General features: G+C 48.8%; 1 protein-coding gene across 2 annotated transcripts in view; it reads right to left on the bottom strand.

The window, feature by feature from the left end:
- LGR5 (leucine rich repeat containing G protein-coupled receptor 5) overlaps positions 1-6477 on the bottom strand; it is a 113370-nt gene extending 106893 nt beyond the window's left edge. For both annotated transcript variants that reach the window (XM_044755908.2, XM_070493974.1), the window contains exon 1: positions 4421-6477. In XM_044755908.2, the coding sequence (XP_044611843.1) occupies positions 4421-4632 (212 nt within the window). In that variant the 5' untranslated portion in view covers positions 4633-6477. The remainder of the gene's footprint in view (positions 1-4420) is intronic.
- Positions 6478-19510: the final 13033 nt, after the last annotated feature.

Below are 19510 nucleotides of genomic sequence, written 5' to 3'. Positions count from 1 at the left end.
AACACGAGCAAGGAGGCCAGACCTCACAGGAGGGGATCTGCCCTCTCTGAAGAATTCAGTTTACCAGAAATATCCACTCGTGGGGTGTTTGTAAGGAAACGTGCCATTTAGCATTATTCTGAATTTATATAAATAACTGAACAAAACCAACAAAGTACCTTGAAAATTGCTCAGTGCCGAGCTCACTACTGTTTTTCATTTGTCTTAAGGCACATGATCTGGATTAATTGTAAACATACTTCAATTTATGGCTAAAATGACTTAAACGTATGAGTTTAATAGAAGAAATATCAAAAACACTTTACTAAGGTAGGCAGACACTAGGTCTCACTTACACATTTGTGAACATTCTGTAATGTCTTTATTTTATGATGGATTTATTAGGTTAATTGCTTATTATTTCTATGCCTTTGACAATTATGTTTTAGAAATGTAAAACAATCAAATAAATCAGATAAAAAACTTAACTATGAGAAATCACAGACCAGTTTTGTGTTTCTGAACTTCTTTAAACACATCCAGTGGGAATGGCTCCATTATCAAAACATAATTTAACTACAAAGGTTATTTTTTATTCCAATCTTCTAACTTGTTTGTGACTGCTACCTCTTCCTGCTTATCAGAACCCCTTCACTGTGACAAAAACGCAGGAGGAAAAGATCGAAGATCTGACCGAAGATGACATTTATTATATGGAGAAATTCATTCTTGTCATACAAACTCTGCTGTGTACATGTTGAACATGTTCCCTAAAATATTTATTCTACATCAACGCTACACACTTGTTTGAATCAGAACCACTACTTAAAAAAATCACTCCAACAAATTTAGTCAATTAGCTTCAATATTGGTCCCCATAACAAAACACTACTAAGAAAACCCTGGGAATACTGGAGGAAAGGAAAGATCTTCACTAAAATGCAGAAAAGTCATGGACGTCATTACATTTTAAACAATTTTGAAAGTCGATTGTAGAGCAAACTGTATAAATTTTGCAATTGATCTAAATTTTAAGGCTGTTACAACAGTTAAGGCTTTTGTAATCATTTCTAAAGTACAAACATTTTTCTTCATTTAAAATACTTTTCTTAGCTTGAAGGGTAAGAAATATATTAAACCATTTTCAAAGAGGATTCTAAGAATATTCTTTAATTTTGAAACTGCATTGTAAATGCTTAAAACATGTGTATGACACCAGGGCTGCACTTAATTAGTTACAATTGATGTTTTTAATCAGTTCCTGTTAACACCAGTTTTATTAATTATGCGTAAAATTAAATTTTTTTACAAGGTCACCTATGGAAAAGTATCCAAACTACATAAAATTTTTAAAAACGTTCTTTCTCCTACTTCCTTTGATTCACGTGACATAAATTTGCTTGTGGATGAAATATTCATGTCTTTAAGCAACAGCAGGGAAAAACTCAGTTTTCATTTAAAAATAAAATGGTCTTCTGGATTAATGAAGAAAAGCAGGTTCACTGTATGAGGATGTTCATTAGGATTCAGTTTTCTGTCTGGATGCCACACTAACTGGATGAATACGCATCAAAGCAGCCAGGGGAGCTTCCTTTAAAGACCTCATTAGGAGAAATGCCCACATCTGATGCATCAGAATAACTGACCTCTAAGAAGATTAGCTGCTAGTGACTGTTTCTGACAGGTCGCTCCTGACGGGTTCAGATGCATTAAACCTTGTAGACAATCACTGGCTGCTCTTATGTCTTAACCTCGGGGTGTTCCTTATTCTCTGCTGAGCTTATTAGCCGCTGCTGCAAAATCAGAGCCCACAAGCACTGGGAGAGAGGAGAGAGATGGAGAGACTCAGAGAGAGATGGAGAGACTGAGAGACTGAAAGAGAGACTGAGAGAGAAACAGAGAGACTGAGAGGACAGAGAGACTGAGAGAGACAGACAGAGACTGAGAGAGAGACAGAGAGACTGAGAGAGAGAGAGAGAGAGAGAGAGACTGAGAGAGAAAGACTGAGAGACTGAGAGGGAGGAGACACAGACAGGCTTCCCAGGGCTCCCACCGTGTCCGGGCGCCCCGTGCCTCCCCTGGGAATGCCATGCAGTAAGAAAAGTTAGTGAGGCAACATTAATGTTGGGACTGGCTTGAGATTCAGCTTTTCTGAGGGAGAAAGGTTATCAAACTGCACGTGAACAGCTCCCGCCTTCTGTGGAGAGAGAGGAAACTCTCTTCTCCTCCCAGTCTGACCAGCCGGCCACCAGACGGTGGCAAATCTATGCGCCAAATGTGTGCAGCTGGAACTCGCCATCATCAATCTGTTTGACAGAATGAAATGCTTGTTCTCTTGTGGGGAGGAAGATGGTGAGATTACATTTTGACTCAAATGGTGATAACCGACTGCAGTTAGACAGCAGCTTGCCCCCCCCCCCACCAAGGGTCTTTGCACATGGCAGCTTTCTCGTCACCGCTGGGTCACCACGGGCCTGGAGCAGGCCTGTGGCCTTGTGTTCCCTTTCAAGAGGAAAGTGAAACTATTTCTTAAAATAAGAAAGCCAGTAAAACACATGCTTGTTTATCTGAAGACGAATCAAGACTCCTCTTTTAGGTTACCAGTGAAGTGAAGGCAGAAATGGTCGAACAATTCTAGGTGTCACCAAAAGAGGGCACCATCTACCCTTAGCGTCTACACGACGTTCCTGCGGTTGTAAACCCCAACCCCTCCACCCACAGGGAAGGGGTCCCGCGCTCCGGCGTTTTGTACTCTGTATGGACAAAGCTGAAAGCGCCCGCTGCGAAGAACAGGGTCTCGCTACTTCCTTCTGCAGCGACTCCGCGTTCAGCACTCACGCCGCCCGCAGTGTTAACCGTCAGAAGCAAGGACTTCACACCCACCGCGACACCTGCCACAGACGCTCGGAGTTTCAGACTTTATAGGGCACTGAGAAAATTTCCCCTTAGGCCACGGTTCAGGCCGTCAAGTAGCACGAGAAAAAGATGACAACGAACTTCTTAATGGCACCTTAACGCCAGCGGGTTATCCATAACGACAGGCAGATGGGGAGCGAGGAGCGACATCTCCTGAGCGCACGGGATGAGGACGCACGCGAGGAACGCGGGAAAGATGAGCCGCTTGCTCTCAGAAACTCACACACGACACAGGACTGTGACACGCTGAGGTCAGCAGTCCGGCCAGACACTGGGCGTGCTCTTCTCTCTGAACCTCGGACAGCTGCTTCGGAGGAGGAACCCCGAATTCCCAGAGAAGGATCCCCAGGCGAGCAATTTCCACGGCCGCGAACGCGACTCCGTCTGCAAAGACGCGACTGACGGGAACCGGGCGCGGAGGCAGGTCACCGCAGCCCACCCAGAAAAGAAAAGCGGCGAGCTCGTCCGACGGGAGGGGGACGCCCTCTGCCAACCGCAAGCCAGGCGTGCTGCCCTCTCTGAACGCAGGACTGAAGCAGGCGAGAGCTTTTCCCTCCACTCCGTGTCTAGAGAAGCGCCGCGACCGCGTGGCCAGCGTTGCGCAAGCCTCTTCGAGTCTCCCCGCGCACGGCGGCTCCGAGGGGAGAGGGCTCGCAAACAGCCCGGCCCGCGCCTGCCAGCACATCAGAAGCGCCGAACCCGGCTGCGCGCCGCGGGGTGGGCTCCGCCGCGCCTCCAGCTGACCCAGCCGTGTCCCCTGCGGTCGCGAGTGCCCCCGACCCCGTCTCTGCCCGGGGAACAGAGCCCAGATTCGCCATCGGGGGAGGGACAGAGTCGCCTTGGTCCCCGAGACTCGGGTCCTCCTGGGTCACTGCGTCCACGCGACCCTGTTAGCCCCCGGCCTGGGTACCAGCGGTGGGGCTTCGGACATTGTGGGGGGACCAGGGGAACCCCCGAGGGGGATAGGGCGCCCGAGCCCACTCCCCTCCCTGGAGGAGCGGGCGGTTAAAGATTACACCGCCCGCGGCACTTCAAAGGGCGCCCGGCCGCCGGAGCAAAGATAACGTCCTGGCAGCTCCCGTGGGGCTGCGGCCGCCACATTTAATCACGTCGTTAAAAAAAGAAAGAAGGAAGCAAAGAAGAGCAAAAGGTTACATCGCGCGACAGTGCAAGGGGGCAGCCGATTCTCCCCCGGGGAGCTTCCAGGGTCGTTCCCGGGCTGTGCACCGACGCGGATGGCGCCCCAGGCCGCCCAGAGCGCCCGCCCGACCCCCGCTCTCCCCGCGCTGAGAGTGACCCCCGGCGCAGAGCCCAGAGCGACCCCCGCATCCCCCAGGCCGCCCAGAGCGACCCCGCTCTCCCCGCGCCTAGACCGACTCCCGGCGCAGAGCCCAGAGCGCCCCCCGCGCCGCCCAGAGAGCACCCTGGCGAGGAGCCCAGGCGCGGCGCCTGAGCCCGCGTCCCGTCCCGGGTCCCCTCGGCGGTCGCCTCCCCGCGGAGCGCCCGCCCCCGGCGCGGCACTCACAGGAAGGAGGTGAAGGCGCTGAGGTCGGCGGGCGGCGCCGCGAGCCCCAGGTCCGCGCAGTCCACCCGCAGCAGCGTCCTGCCGTCCAGCTCGCAGCGACAGCGCGCGGGGCAGCCCCGCAGCAGCGCGCCCGGCCCCGGCGAGCCGCCCGCAGCTGCCAGCTGGAGCAGGGCGGGCAGGGCCAGGAGCGCGCCGACCGAGGGGGCGTCCATGCCGCGCCGCGCGCCCCTCGGCTCCTGCTGCTCCTGCTCCTCCTGCTGCTCCCGCGGCTCCGGGCCCGAGGGGAGCGCGAGGCGCCTGCAGGGCTCCGAGAACGCGCGAACGGGTAGGGCAGCGAGGGTGCAGCGCGGCCGCAGGGGCTGCCCGGACTGAGCGGCATCTCCGCCGCCCGCGCCCGCTTTAAGCACGGCCGCCGAATTGCGCGCCCGCTGACGTCAGCGCAGCCTGCTCCGGGCAGCCCGCCGCCTCCCCCTCCCCACGCCCTCCTCTTTCCCTCCCTCCTCCCCGCTTTCCGAGTCCTGGTGGGGCGGGGGGTGGCTCTCTTGCTCCGAGCGTCCAGCTTCGCCTGGGGCAGCGGGGCGGGGGCTGTCTGGAGCTCCGCACCGCGGACGGCGGGGCACCCCACCCGACCCCCCCCCCCCCCCCCGCGTCCTGGAGACCCAACCCGGGGCCCGAGGATGCAGACGCTGCCTCCAAGCCCACTTCAGTGCTGGATGGAACACGTGGAGTGCTTAAAAGAAGACTAAGATCCAGTCCAGAAAAACAGCGAGGTTATGAGGTGAGGAGGCCGGCGTCCTCGCGGCCGTGGGTCCTTCCCTCGCGCCACCCTGCCTGGCCCGCTCTTCACCTAAAGTCGAAGCTCTGCGTCAACCGCTAAATACCTGCGCTGGGGAGCGAGCGCCCACGCAGCCTTGCTGACTCATCGCGGCGAGAAGTCGAAGGGACCATTTTCAAAGTGTGTAGGGTCCCCCGGACAGGCAGGCCGTTTGCACTGGTTCGCGGGCCTCTTCCTCTGTCCCCGGTTCTCCGACGGGGCGCGGTCCACGCCTGGCAAGGGCCTCCGTGAGCCCGCGGCAGGGAGAGGACGGCCTCCGGGCCTGGGGGGTGCGCCCCCGGGGACGGCGAGGGCACTGGCAGGGCCTCGGCCTCGAAGGCTCTCAAGGCCTCTCCTCGTCTTCCCTTGCCCGTCCCGCCGGATTTCCCACGCACACTTCTGAATGCTCCAGCTGGGAAGATTTTCTTTCTTTGTGAAGTGATCTTCATTTAAGGAGTGATCCCCAAACCTGGGTGATCACCTGTGGAACTTTCAAAGATGCGTATTATCCTGGACCTCTGTTCGTGTGCCGAGCAGCTCTTTTCTCCAGCGAATCCCATCCTGAGCAAGTTTGTGAGTCTGGATTAGATGGAGGGAGAGAGTGGCTGAGATTTACAGATTCCATCCTCCTCATCCTGCAAATAAAGGACCTCGGCGCGGGGATCTTGGAAAATTTGACGGCAGTGCTGAAAACCCTGAGTTGACCCGGGTTTCTGGACGTGGGTGCAGTGCCCAGTTCTGGCCGTTCCCTCTCTTGTCCCTCACACGCCACAGGCACCACCATCCCTTGGCTTGTTCCCACCTTATTCTTGCTTCTCCCAGCCATTCCTTCCACGTCTACAGAATGCCTACCAATTACCTTTCTTCCTTCCTTTTTTTAACCTGTCTCCGGATTAGTTATCTTGTAAGTGCAACTCAGACTTACTCTTGGGGCTGACCGTGTGGCTGAGTGGTTGAGTTCGCTCCCGTGGCTTCCTTGGCCCAGGGTTTTGCTGGTTCGGATCCTGTACGGGACATGGCACTGCTCATCAGGGCATGCTGAGGCAGCGTCCCATGTGCCACAACCAGAGGGACCTACAACTAGAATATACAGCTATGTACTGGGGGGAATTGGAGAGAAAAAGCAGAAAAAAAAAAAAAAGATTGGCAACAGTTGTTAGCTCAGGTACCAATGTGGAAAAAAAAAAAGACTTGCTGTTTCTGTGAACCCTTCTGTGCCCAGTGTCTGCATTAAATGGTCTAAAGCTGCAGTCGGATGCAGTGTGTTCAGTCAGCTCTCGCCCGGAACCTGTGGCCTAAAGAGGATGAAAGACTGAGCAGGATCCCAGGAATCTCACTGAGGGGTATGTATAAAAACCACACAGGTTAGCCCTAAAGTTTTCTTGAATGCATATTTGTCTTGTTTTGCCAACTTTATGATGGTGACTCTGGAGGCGGAGACCAGGCCACTTGTCTCATCTTTGCCTGCAGGACTCACGGTGGTGGGAACTCAACAAGGATTTATGGACTCGACTTGTCAACAGGCATCCAAACACGGTTGTGTCCACCCTCTGGCAACACTGTCTCTGACTGCAGGGTTGCTGAGGAGAACACGGTGTTGTGGTTGTGGAAGGGGTCAGGTGCAGCTGGATTGGAACCCAGGTTCTGCCAGTTTCAGGTTGTTTGATCAGAGGTGCAGAATGAGCCCGTCTCAGGTGCCTTCTCTGTGAAGGGGGCTGTTACTCATCCAGGTTGTTCTAAAGGTTAGGACTTGTGGAACTTGACCTGGAGCCGAGTTGATGTCCAACCTGTGCTAGTGCCTTTCCTGGTCCTTTCAGGAGTTGAGGCTTGCTAACAAATTCGTGTAGAACAGAGGGATTTCTGATGCAGTTAAACGGAGGAGGACAGCTCTGCTGGATGAAGCTGGGTGTGATGAACATCTGATACTTTTTTGCAGGTCCAACATTTCTCCTCTCTCCTCTCTCCACACTTTTCCTTTGAGAAACTACCTCCCATACCTTAGGTGACTCCAGCAGGGTGCCGACCTGCTCTGTCTCCCAGCGCCTGGGGTGAGTATGTAACCAGAGCAGTCGCAGTTTGTTTGGGGGATTGTCATGGGCCCCAGGGGGAGGAGGTTTTCTCCTCTAGCTTCATGAGCTCTAAGGACAAGGAAATTTGGAGCTCAGGGGCTGCCCTTCTGCCTTGTGGAGAAAACTCACCGGACACTGAACATTAGCATCTGCAAGGAGAGAAGCAAAACCTTAGGTCATCTTTTAAACACCTGGATCTAAAGCCGCTTCTACTCCACCACCTCCCAACCTCCAAACAAAACCAGTCCACTTCGTTTGGTTTTGTCGCTTGAGGCAGAGGGTGAGGCTTTAGCGGTGACCACTCACATTTGAGTGCTCAGAAAAAACCTGAAAGCCCAGGAAGCGTGAACGTTTAAGAGGGACCTGATGAAGCCTCAAGGTCATGTTGACAGTAGGACATAGGAAATCATACGGGTCGAAAATAAGAATGGTTCGGCTAATGGTGATTTTATTGTCGGCATGTGTGCATGTTAATCGCTTTATCTTAGCTCATAAAGATGAAAACACAGCAAACTAGATTCCTTGCACACTAAAAAGAAAGTTCTAGTGAGGCCACTGAGCAGTGGTTTGTTTTGTGGCAAATACCATTTGATTTGTAGGATAAGGTTCTCAGATTGCATAAGAGCTCTTTGCACACCCTCACGCTCTCCCTGGGTCCTCACAACGACCTGGTGAAGTGGGGTTTTCTTGCCCGAGCCTGAGGATGGGAAACAGCTGGTTTTCCCGGTGTGGCCAGCAAGGCAGTGATGGGGCCAAAATCCTAACCTGAGTCTTCTGACTGTAAGTCCTGTACCCTTTTTCAAATCCCTTGGGAATTCCAGCTGCACATCAACTTAAACTGGGTAGGATCTTAGGTTTATTATTATTTTATTGAGAAAGAAATTCATGTATTTTTGTAAGAAAAGTGTAGTCTTTTTGAACTGCAGTGCAGCCAGCTGGAGCAGAGAATGGTGGTTTTCTATAGAAGGGACAAGAATATATTCAATCCTCTTTTCCCTTAAATACATATATTTCTAGTTTCTCTTGATAGCCAGTTACAGGAATACGTGTTGGTGGTCTGTCAGAGGACAACAGCGCTCCTACGTCTGATAGTCGGGCTAGGGGGCTGAAGCAGAGTCATTGGTGTTTTGTCTGAGGCATGTTCTCAGTTCTGGTTCTGGGAGGCCTCTCAGTATTAATGAGCTGACGTGTAATTGTCTCATGCCAGGAATGAAATCACGTTTTACTTCTTAGACTCTTAGATTGCAAGTTTTAAAATCAATTCTGGTGAAGTGCAGTCTGGTACATGTCTACTTTCTGGGCTTGCTAAATGGATAATTTCCTACTTCTTTAATCTTTGATAAAAGTCCACAACTAAAAACATTCATGTGCACCACAAGAATTGCTAATAAGCTTCGTTGAAGCATGCCAGGGTAATTCTAGTTAACAGGTAGGTCAATATTTCCTTTGCAAGGCAGTGAAATCGTGTTTACACAACCGGTGGGCTATTACGGACAGACCTGGCTTGTTTGAAAGAGTGGAGAGCTATTATTTCCCTGCTCATTTTACATTTATGGTATAATCAGCCTTGTGCTGAATTTCCTAACTTCCTTTCACCAACAAAGTCTAATTAATTGAGAAGGAGGAGGATTTAAGAATAAAGATCTATTTTCTTTCAGAATTATTTACTTTGCAAGAAAGCATTAGTTCAGCTAATTCATTACTTTGAAATAGCCTATTATATAAAACCAACTGGCTCTGTCTATGATATTATCCAACATAAAGGAAGTCTTTAAACATGTCCACATGTTCACAGCATGCCTCAAGGGAGGACAGTGGAATGTGATATTATCAATTCTCAGCTTATTTTGACCCCCTTGTCTTATCTCACATGTGATAATGGAGATGGCTCTGCTGGTGTGCGGCCTGCTGCCTGAGAGCAGGTGTCAGTCAAACGCACATGCCAGCCAGGGATAGATTTTCTTATCAAACTAAGAATAAAATTAATAAGAAAAAACAAAATACTTGAAACTAAATGGTCTTACTGCTTGTTCACATGCTTTATTTAATTCCATTAAACACTGAGTGTCCAGACAAAGTCTCCATGTGCCCAGTGTGATGGACCTTTTCCTGGTCAGTGTGGAAGCACAGTTTTGGGATTTTAAGCGTCTACCATGTCCATTTGCTCATGTTTAAGTGGCAGCGCTCAGACAGAGCATCGGCCTTGCTCCAAGGTGATGAGGTGTTAGCAGGTACCTGTTCCCATAGCTGCCCCCCCAAGGCCTGTTGCTGGAGTGTATGCAGACCCACAATCCCTCACCTGCGATTGTGAATGCTAAGAGCTCTGAAAAGGGAAGGGTTTTTGAAACAATTTAGTGGCACAATCTGCACTGAACGGAAGTGAGTCTGTCTTTCTCTCATTTCGTGTTAATATTCACCCACTTTGCCGCAGAAATGTCATACTTGATTGCAGGGTGCTTCCCCAGACTCCACTGGGGTTTCTGCAATATATGGGATATCGTTCTCAATATTGTCTATTTTTTAAATCCTCCAAAATTCTGCATCTGGCAACATCTATGACCCTGACGTTTTTGGCAAAGGGATTATCGACCTGTAAACATCAGCAAACTTTGGAATATTTATCTCATAAACCATTTTCAGAAGAAAAAGAAGGACAGGAAAAAGGAGCATCAGAGCTCGTTGGATGAGGAGAGGGGGAAGTACCATCAGGAGCAAACGCAGAGAGAGGAGGACGGTGAGGGCGGGCGGCCTCGCTGCAACACCCCACGCAGGGCACGGGCACACTTCCCTCCTCACTCCGCCCGTGTGTGGCGCTGCCAGCGGAGAACGTCTGTGTGTCAGGATGAGCCTCTCAAACCCAGAGCACAAATAGCAGTCCATAAGGATGTTCCAGACAAGGAAACCAGAGGTGTTGAGCAGAAATAGTAAAGTAAGAAGAAGGAATTGAAGAGCTCAGCTAGAAGAACAAATCTATGGATTTACAGGGTTTGTAGAGTAAACAAACACAGAGCACGTTATTTCCAAAATGCTTTATTTTGACGAGTCTGGTGTGTTTTAATTGAGTACGCGTGGTAGTGTTTCACTGCAATTGCAATCCCATAAAGGAGGCAAAGTACGTTGCACAAGCGTGCAGCTCAAGTCAGCGAGTCAACACGGCACCGTCCAGACGCTGAATGAAAGTCCGGAGACTGTCCGCTGCGTGTTGTTAGGTTTGTGGACTAATAAAATGAGCCTGTTTGTTTTAATTTTTCTTTAACGAGGACTAACACTGTGATTTCAAGTTTCATAGATTTTTCTTCTTTTGCGTAGATTTTAGGTTGGTATTTGACAGAAAGAAAACTCATTGCAGCTTCAAAAAATATGTATTCTAAATACATTTTCTAAGAGACTATCCCCTTAATTTCCTGACCCATTTTCGCTCTGCTTTGTTCAGTTCTCTTGTTTTCCCCACTCCCCTTCGTCCCGGACTTCCTATCAGGATTCTTGGGCATGGGTGGGATGCGTGAGGCCGTGGGCAGTCACCGGCAAGAAGGGCGGAGTGGCTGGCAGCACAGCACGGGTGTGGGTCCTTGCAGACTAGGGCCCAGGTCTCTGCTCTGTCATTTACCAGCTGCGGGACTTGAGCAACCTCATCTCTGCGGCCAGTTTCCTCCTCTGCAAGGTGAGGGTCACTGTGGAGAGTGTGGGACTGTCAGCCAAAGGGGGGCTAGCATGTTACAGGGCTCAGCATGCGGAAAGCCCTTAATAAGTGGTAGCAGTTAGGGACTGACCATTCTTTTCCTAAGAAAGTCTTTCCAGGGCCTGGCCCCGTGGCCGAGCGGCCCCAGGTTTCGCCGGTTCGGATCCTGGGTGCAGACATGGCACCACTCATCAGGCCATGCTGAGGCGGCGTCCCACATAGCACAGCCAGAGGCACTCACAACTGTAATATACAACTATGTACTGAGGAGGAGGAGGAGAAAAGAAGAAGAAGAAGAGGAAGAAGAGGAAAAGGAAGAGGTGGAAGGGGAGGAGGAGGAGAAAGAACAGATTGGCAACAGATGTTAGCTCAGGTGCCAATCTTTAAAAAAAACAAAAAACCAAAGTCTTTTCACCTCTAGAGACTGGAGGACTGAAACAGAGAAAAAGATCTTTCGCTGTTTTTTCTTTTGCTAATGACACGGGTACTTTGAACATTTAATGTGCTTTCGCATGAAAGTCAAGTGCAGATCACTGTGGTGGGGAACATGTGCTGGTGGGGCAGTCTCAGTGCATCCAGCAGGCCTCAGTTTCCAGTTGTGATTAGAAGGCATTTGTTCAAAGGCATCTGCTGCATGCCCGATAGAGGCCGGCTCGGGGACCCCGGGGACCATACACATGGTGCCTGCTTTCCAGTGATTCACGGGCGACTTGAGAAGACAGACGTGGGAGGCAGATGATTAAAATGCAGCATAGAAAATATAGGGATGAAAAGAATGCTGTTAGGGTAAAAAGGAGGCTGCAACCGACTATGCCTCAGAGGAAGGCTTCCTGGGAAAGGCGTTGTTTGGAGCGAGTTCTTGAAGGCACAGCAGGCGTTTGTTATGTGAAGTGGAAGGACGTTTCCGGAAGTTGGATGCAGACAAAGTGTGGTTTTTGAACAATTAGTGTGGCCGTAGCTTCGGGTGAACACGTGAAGCTGGGGGGACTGGCATGGGGTGAAGCTGGAGAGGTACACTGAGGCCGAGGGACTGTGAAAGGGTTGTTGTGTGCTGCCTTATAGACTTGGGCTTGATCTGGGGTGTAAGGGGCTAGGCCGTCTTCTCGCAGGGGAACGACATTGCCATGGTTTCTCTCTGCCAAGAGAGAACTTCTGTGTCAGCATGGAGAAGTCAGAGACGGGTTCTCACTGATTCGAGCGTGCAGATCTGAGCAGGAGGCGAGAAGCCCACAGTCGGTACGAAGCAGTGGACGTGAGGAGGAGACAGTGCTGGATTCCTGGGGTGTTTCTGGGGGCAGAACTTGGTGACTGTGGTACGTGCAGGGGACAGAGCAGCTGTCGTCTCCACTGCCACTGGCCTGGGAAGCTGGGTAGATGGGGATTATTTGCTGCATATATTGTTGCCATGTTCGAGTCCTTATTTGTGCCAGGTGCTGTGTGAAGAGACTTAAACACATTCTCTTTTTCATTTGTTTCTCTCAACAAACTGTAGGATAAATATAATTAATGTAATTGTCCTTTTTTTTTCTGAAGAAGATTCACCCTGAGCTGACATCTGTTGCCAGTCTTCCTCTTTTTGTACGTGAGCTGCCACCACAGCACGGCCACTGACAGACGAGTGGTGTAGGTCCACTCCAGGAAGCGTGCCGAACTTAAGCACTAGGGCACTGGGGCTGCCCACGTTGTCCCCCTTAGTAAACAAATAAGGAGAATGAGGCTCAGAGAAGTTAGATACCGTTCCAAAGTCACTCTGCCAGTAAGTGCAGAGCTGCTGTTGGGTCTGCGGTCTGCTGGCCTCCCGAGCCATCTTGTGGGCCTGGAAGGGGGAAGGCTTTGAAAAGAAGATTGTGCATTTAACTTTGGACGTGCTGAGTGTGCAGTTGAAAAAAGTTTCCAAAATCAGGAGGGGTGCTAACTGTAATATGAGCCTTTGCAGCTTCAAATCTTTCTTGACGCGGATTCTTCGGTTTGAGTGAGACCCAAACTCTCGATGACAGGCTCACCGCCATGTGTGCGTGTGTCGCTGCCTCTCCCAGCAGCAGAGCAGATGCGGGCTCTCAACACCAAACTCAGGAGCTGTGTCGGTGTCTGACTAGTTGTGGTGGCAAGTATTTCTGGCAAGTGATTTCTAAGGTTCTCTATTCTACACCCGCCTTTTCCGATCACGTTATGGCTGAAATGTGGTGCCTTTTGAAGGCATAAATGTCTTTCCCCCTTTTTTTGATGGTACTGAGCTTCATCTGTTACCCTAGTAATTTTTTAAAAAACATTTCCTTTTATAAACTTTTTTCTTAATCATTTTTGTATCATCTGGCCATAATATAGTTTCTGAAGGTGTTCTATAAATGTTTGTTTGATGAGTCAGTTACAAGAGGAATACACGCTAGTTGTAGAAATACTGGAAAATAATCAAGTATAGAACAAAATTAAAATCACGTACAATCCACCACATGAAGACAAGAGACAAGAGCTGTTAACTTTTTGTCTATTTCCTTTCAGTCTTTTTAGTGTATACACACACACACACACACATATATATATTTCCTAATTGTGATAATTTTCCGCTTATAATGGGAAAATGTTATCCCTCATTATTAATATGTTTGTACACACCAGTTTTTATGTCTTTGTGATAGCTTATTCTCTCATCCCGGAGATGAGGAAATTGAGGCTTAAAGAACTTGTAAAACCTCCCTAAGTATGAAGCAAATGTGGCTTGTCCTATACCCTCTGTGTTTAGCAAGGGAGACTCAAAATTTAGAGAAATAACCATTCCAGAACGTAGCATATTCATGAGGAGAAGCTCAAAGGGCTGTAGGAGATCGGAGTCAGGGAGAGTGTGTCTGCTGGTGGAATCAGGGAAGGCTTACAAGCAGGTTGAAGACTCGAGCTGGGTCCGAAAGGCTGCGCCCTAATTTGACGTTGAAGGAAGATTACGCAAGGGACCCATTTGGGAAATTGTGACTAATCCAATTCGGTTGACTTTTGGGCTTTTGAGAAGTTCCAGTGAGGAACAAAGCTTACACTGAAAGTTGGGAGAAGGCTGAAGTGAAGTTCAGATGCCTTGTGGGGGGATGAGGAGTCGGGCCTTCAGAGGCCGGCCCGGCAGCAGGGCCTGGGGACAGGAAGACCACGGATTCAGTGCGTACCAGCTGGAAGAATGCAGCAGGTGACGTTTCCGAGCTGGCTGGGAGGAAGGTGGTGCTATTAAAAATGAGCAGTTTTGGGGAAGAAAAGCCCAGATTTGGGTATTTTGAGTCTGAGTGGCCCTGGCCTCAACTGGATGTTCAGGCTGGGGCTTCAGAGAGAGGGGAGGGGGCTGTCCTTGTGTCTGGGGCCTGGTTGATGAGGTGGTCATGGGTGATGTCGATGTTGAGAGGTGATGGATGCAAGTGTGGGGACTGGGGCCTTGTGGAGGAGGCTGTGGATGAACGCCTCTGTGACTGAGCACTGCGCTCGCATTATCTCATTTAATCCTCAGTGCAACCCCACGAGGCGGGTTCTGTTAACATCTCCACTTAGAGAGACCCCATTTCACAGATGAATTGAGGCCACCATCACACAGCTGCAGAGTCCGATCTGGGATCTGGTCTCACGGGGCTGGCTCTGAGCCTATGTTGTCAGGCGTACGTTATGCCGCCTCCCAGACAGAAGAGCCAGCGAAGACAGATCTGCGAAATATCAACACTTAGAGGAGAAATCCGGAAGAGGAGTGTTGGAAAAGGCTTTGGGAAGAAGCCCAGAGAGGCTGAGGCCGGGAGGGAGGGCAGGCTCGGGGTCGAACGCCCAGGCACCTGTGTCTGTGAGCGGCACATCCTGTCGGCGCGAAGCAGGGGCGAGTCTCGGGCTACATCTGCACGTTGGAAACAAGGTTTCATTCAGGGCCTTGGCTGGGAGGCGCATCCAGGAGAAACACGGTTATGAAGCAGCTGGCACCTGCTTTGTTGATACGGTCTACAGCCACATCCTTAGTTTCCCAAGACCAAGGCTAAGTACTCAGTGGACGTTTGACATAAGCACATCCTCTAATTATTTTGAATAGCTGGGGGGATCACTCATTTGAGGGACAGAAAAGTCTGACGCATGTGCTTTTCACTGAAAAGAAATACGTTTGCTAGTTTAGAGTATGAACAAAAGAGAAAATTACAACTGGAATTATGTTTTAGTGAAATTGTGTCAAATTAAGCACAGGCCTGAGGAAAAGTCGCAAATGATTTACAATTATTGTTTCAGTGGTTTAATGAATAAATTTGTAAATCTAGAACCACCTCCTTCAAGATTACCCTCTTAACGTGATTCAATAGGAATTTGTTGACCACTCTTGCAGATTTAAGCCGCACTAAGTCCAGAGAGAGCTGTGAAAGGGGCATTCTCTGATTTGTTGAGTAAATATCTGTTGAGAACTCCTCTCGGCTTGGCCCTGAAAATAGAATGGTGAGGGAGACAGAAAGGATGCCTGATCTCCAGGAGCTTAAGGTTTATGGGAGCGACAGACGCTGATTAGAAACAGATGCACACAAGTAAATACTTGTTTACAAACTGATGTGAGTGCCACGAATGATCTTTTTGGGAAACAAGATTTACCAATGAGAGAACAGAATAAAACAGTATGCAAAGATATGCTACATTTCTTCCTTCTTCGTCTTCTTCTTTTTTTTTTTTGCTGAGGAAGATTGTTGCTGAGTTAACATCAGTGCCCATCTTCCTCTATTTTGTATGCGGGATGCCACCTCAGCATGGCTTGATGAGAAGTGTGTAAGTCTGCACCCAGGATCCAAACCTGTGAACCCTGGGCTGCCCAAGTGGAGTACGTGGACTTAACCACTAGGCCATGGGGCCAGCCCTGGGCTACATTTCTTGGAACGGTTTTATACCATTGATTTGTTTAGCGAACTCTTTCCACAGGCAGAGGGAGTGCACGCTATTCCTAATGCTGACGCATCGTTATCCTTCTCCATTAGCGGGACACTGCTTTAGTCTTCATCTGCTTTCTTCCTTTAGGATTTTCTTTCCCTGTTTTTCCTTTGCTTGTGAAGCTGTGTAATTGTGGTGGCAGCTTGTTGGTCGCTGGCTCATTCTAGTGGCACGCGGACAAAGAAAATGGGGCAGGAATCCTATTAATAATTGGAGTGGGGCCCCCACCACCTCGATTTCGAGGCTGTTTGGGTGTTGTGAAGGTGTGTGTGTCATCTCTGGGTGGGATACTGGCTATGTTAACTTCCTCAGATACTCAGATACAGGGTGAAGGCTTTTAAGAACAAGAATGATGTTTTCTAGTGTTAAGAAAATCTCTTGTGGGGCGGGCCCGGTGGTGCAGCAGTTAAGTTCATGCCCTCCATGTCGGCAGCCTGGGGTTCTCTGGTTTGGATCCCCGGCACGGATCTACACACTGTTTGTCAAGCCATGCTGTGGCAGTGTTCCACATACAAAATAGAGGAAGATGGGCACAGATGTTAGCTCAGGGCCAGTCTTCCTCACACACACACAAATCTCTTGAGTGACCACTTCTGTGCCAAGACTCCATGGACAGTCAATTGTCATCGACGCTAATGCCAGCCTCTCATGTTGGTTTGTCTATATATGAAAAGTCAGAAGAGGTATTTTTCAGTGAAATTCAAAATGTTTGACAATGTGCTTTTTATTTCATTGCCAAATGCTTCACCCTGAGAGCCTGTGCTCACAGCCCAGGACAAAAGCCGTGGCAAAAACTCGCAAGACCTTTTCAGAGAAAAAGGTATTATTAGTTACAAAGAAAGAAAAAGTGAATATCACAGACTTTGGAAATGGAGAAAAACTAAAAGAAGAGACCATTTTGAAAAGAAAAAAAAGAAAGAACTTAGTTTGTTCTGAGGTATAAATGGAAAATTTAAATTTCTAAAATTAATTTGTCTTTCCTTAGAAACCGTCAAGGTAGGCAACTTTTTTTCACTGAAAGCCATTTAACATGCAAAATTTTTGTTTATTTTACATAATGTGGGTAAGACTGGAAATAAAAAAATAAAGTCAAAAAAGTTTATGGCAGAATAGTGTTACAAAGAGTAGTTCCTTGGGTGGTAAGTTTAGAATAGTAAAGGAAAATGTTTATTCTAACAATAATATTTACTGATATCTCTGGCTGCTAGAATATAAGTTATGCCGATTTACTGGTCACAGCTCTAGGATTTTTTTAATAAGAATCAGCATTTGTTGAAGTACTAGAGGATAGTAAAAAAGAAAAACCAAACACTAAAAACCAAAAAATGTGGTTAAGAAAAAAGTTGTGAGCAAATTTCACACATCCTGTGATTTCTTTCCTTATTGGCTCTTTCACCCAGGTCCTGGGTTCTAGGACGAATAAATGGATTGTTTACATTCTATTGAAAACTCTTATGAAAGAAGGGGAGCTGCTCCCTGACTTCTAATTTAAATTCCTATGCACATTACCTATAATTCCAAAAAAGGGCCGCTTTGCAAAACACATGTCTTATTGTTACCCCCAGAGAGAAGCAAGAATAGAAATTCTTAGCAGAAAAAGAGCAGCATATTAGTCTGTTTAAATTCTAGTTAGATGTACAAGCTAAACTTAGTGAGACGCCATGAAAGGAATGTGTTTGCCTGGTGGGTTATATATGTCTGTGTGTGTGCGTGCACACACACGAGTGCTGGGTGCTGAGGGACCGGCTATTATGTGTGCTGGAATAGGTTTGCTTCACAAGCAAGTTTTTAAAATTTAAAATTGGTCTACTTAAGTGCCAAAAGCCCTAAGGCTTTGGTTACGTTTAGGAGGTTAATTAACATCTATCCTTGGCCCAGGAAAACCACCCTCATCATTTTCACTTATTCAACAAGTGGTTATTCGTGCCTGCTATGGCAAGACGCTGTTCTTGGTTCTGGAGACACAGCAACCAAACAAAACAGACATGAATTCTTGCCCATTACATTCCAGAAGGAGTTTACGTTCTAGAGAGGCAGACAGTTAACAAATAGATAACTAAAATGCATAGGGTGCCAGGTGGTGATCAGCTCAACTGAAGCAGGGATGGGCTGGGAGGTGGGAGTGTGAGGGCAGAGGCGGTGAGTCGTGGCCGGAGGGCTCACGGAGAGGTGACACTGGAGTGAAGACCTGAGGGAGGGGAGGGCTGCCCTGCAGGCATCTGCAGAGGGAGCTTCCTGGCAGAAGACACAGCAATTGCAGAGGCCCCTGGACGGTCAGGGGCAGGCCTGTGAGGATGCAGGGGACAATGGCACGGAGGCCGGGCTGCTTGAGGTCCCTGCGCAGGGCAGAGGCGCCTCCAATGGCCCTTGTGAGGACCTGGGATTTTACTCTAAGTGAGATGGGAGCCGCTGCAGGGTTTGAGCAGAGAAGCGACTCCGTCTAACTTGCCTTGAAAAGAGTGACTGTCTGCTGGGTGGGAACAGGTGGATTACAAGGAGGCAGGGCTGTTGTAACCCAAGCAACAGCTCGGGCCAGGCTGGCAGCGGCAGAAGTGACACCGTGTCTGGATTGGGATTGGGTTCTGGATAAACTCTGAAAACAGAGCCGACAGAAAGTGCTGACGGATTGGATGTGGGATTTGTGAGAAGGAGGGAGGAATCAAGGAGGAATTCAAGGTTTTTGACCTGAGCAACTGGAAGGATTGAAGTTGCCATTAATCAAGATGAGGAAGCCTGTGGGAAGAAAAGGTTTGGGGAAAAGGAGAGAAAGTTGGGCCTGGGCGCGCTACTCCTGAGAGCATGTTACACGTCTGAATGGAAACACTGAGGATGTAGCTGAATATATGTGTCTGGCACTCAGAGAAGAGCCTCAGGCCGGAAATTGCAGGTGGACAATTGTCAGAAAGAGGAGGTATTAAAGGCCACAGACTTTCCGAGATCATTAAGGGAGTGAGAGCAGACAGAAAGGAGAAAGGACCCGAGGACGAGCTTTGAAGTCTCCCCGGAGGGGTCAGTGTGAGGACGGGGTTGGGGGGAGGAGAAGATTGGAGACAGCAGTGCTCTGGAAGCTGGGGGAAGAAAATATTCAAGTGGGAAGAAGCATACGCTCCTAATAGGTTTAGGATGAGGAGCGAGGCCCATCTCCTGGGTTTGGCACTGGCAGGTCATTAGTAGTCTTTGCAAGAACAGTTTTGATGGAGTGAAGGGAACAGAGTCTGTTTGGAGCGGATTCATTTAACCTATTTGAATAGAAATGGAAGTGATCTAATCTATTTGAAAATATCTGAGACAGAAAAACACTCAAAAATATTCTCTATGCAAAAGACCTAAGACATACTTTCAGATATTGAGACAAAAATGACAACTGACATTTACTCAGCACCTACTTGTGCCAGGCACTGTGCAAAAGTACTTTCCACACACCTGTTTTCTCTGACTTCCACCATAAATGTGTAAATTAGGTGCTGCTATCTCCATTTTATAGGTGAGGAGATTGAAGTCTGCCTTGTTTAAGGGGCTTTTCTAAGTCGAGCCATGAGTAAGTGTCAGAGTTGGGAGTGTAGCAATCTTGAGCTGACAATTATTTTTTTTCCAAGGTATATCTATTGTTTTTG

The sequence above is a fragment of the Equus asinus genome, chromosome 22 (genome assembly GCF_041296235.1).
Source record: "Equus asinus isolate D_3611 breed Donkey chromosome 22, EquAss-T2T_v2, whole genome shotgun sequence".
NCBI classification, from domain to species: Eukaryota; Metazoa; Chordata; class Mammalia; order Perissodactyla; family Equidae; genus Equus; species Equus asinus.
This window is presented reverse-complemented; position numbering and strand designations above follow the sequence as displayed.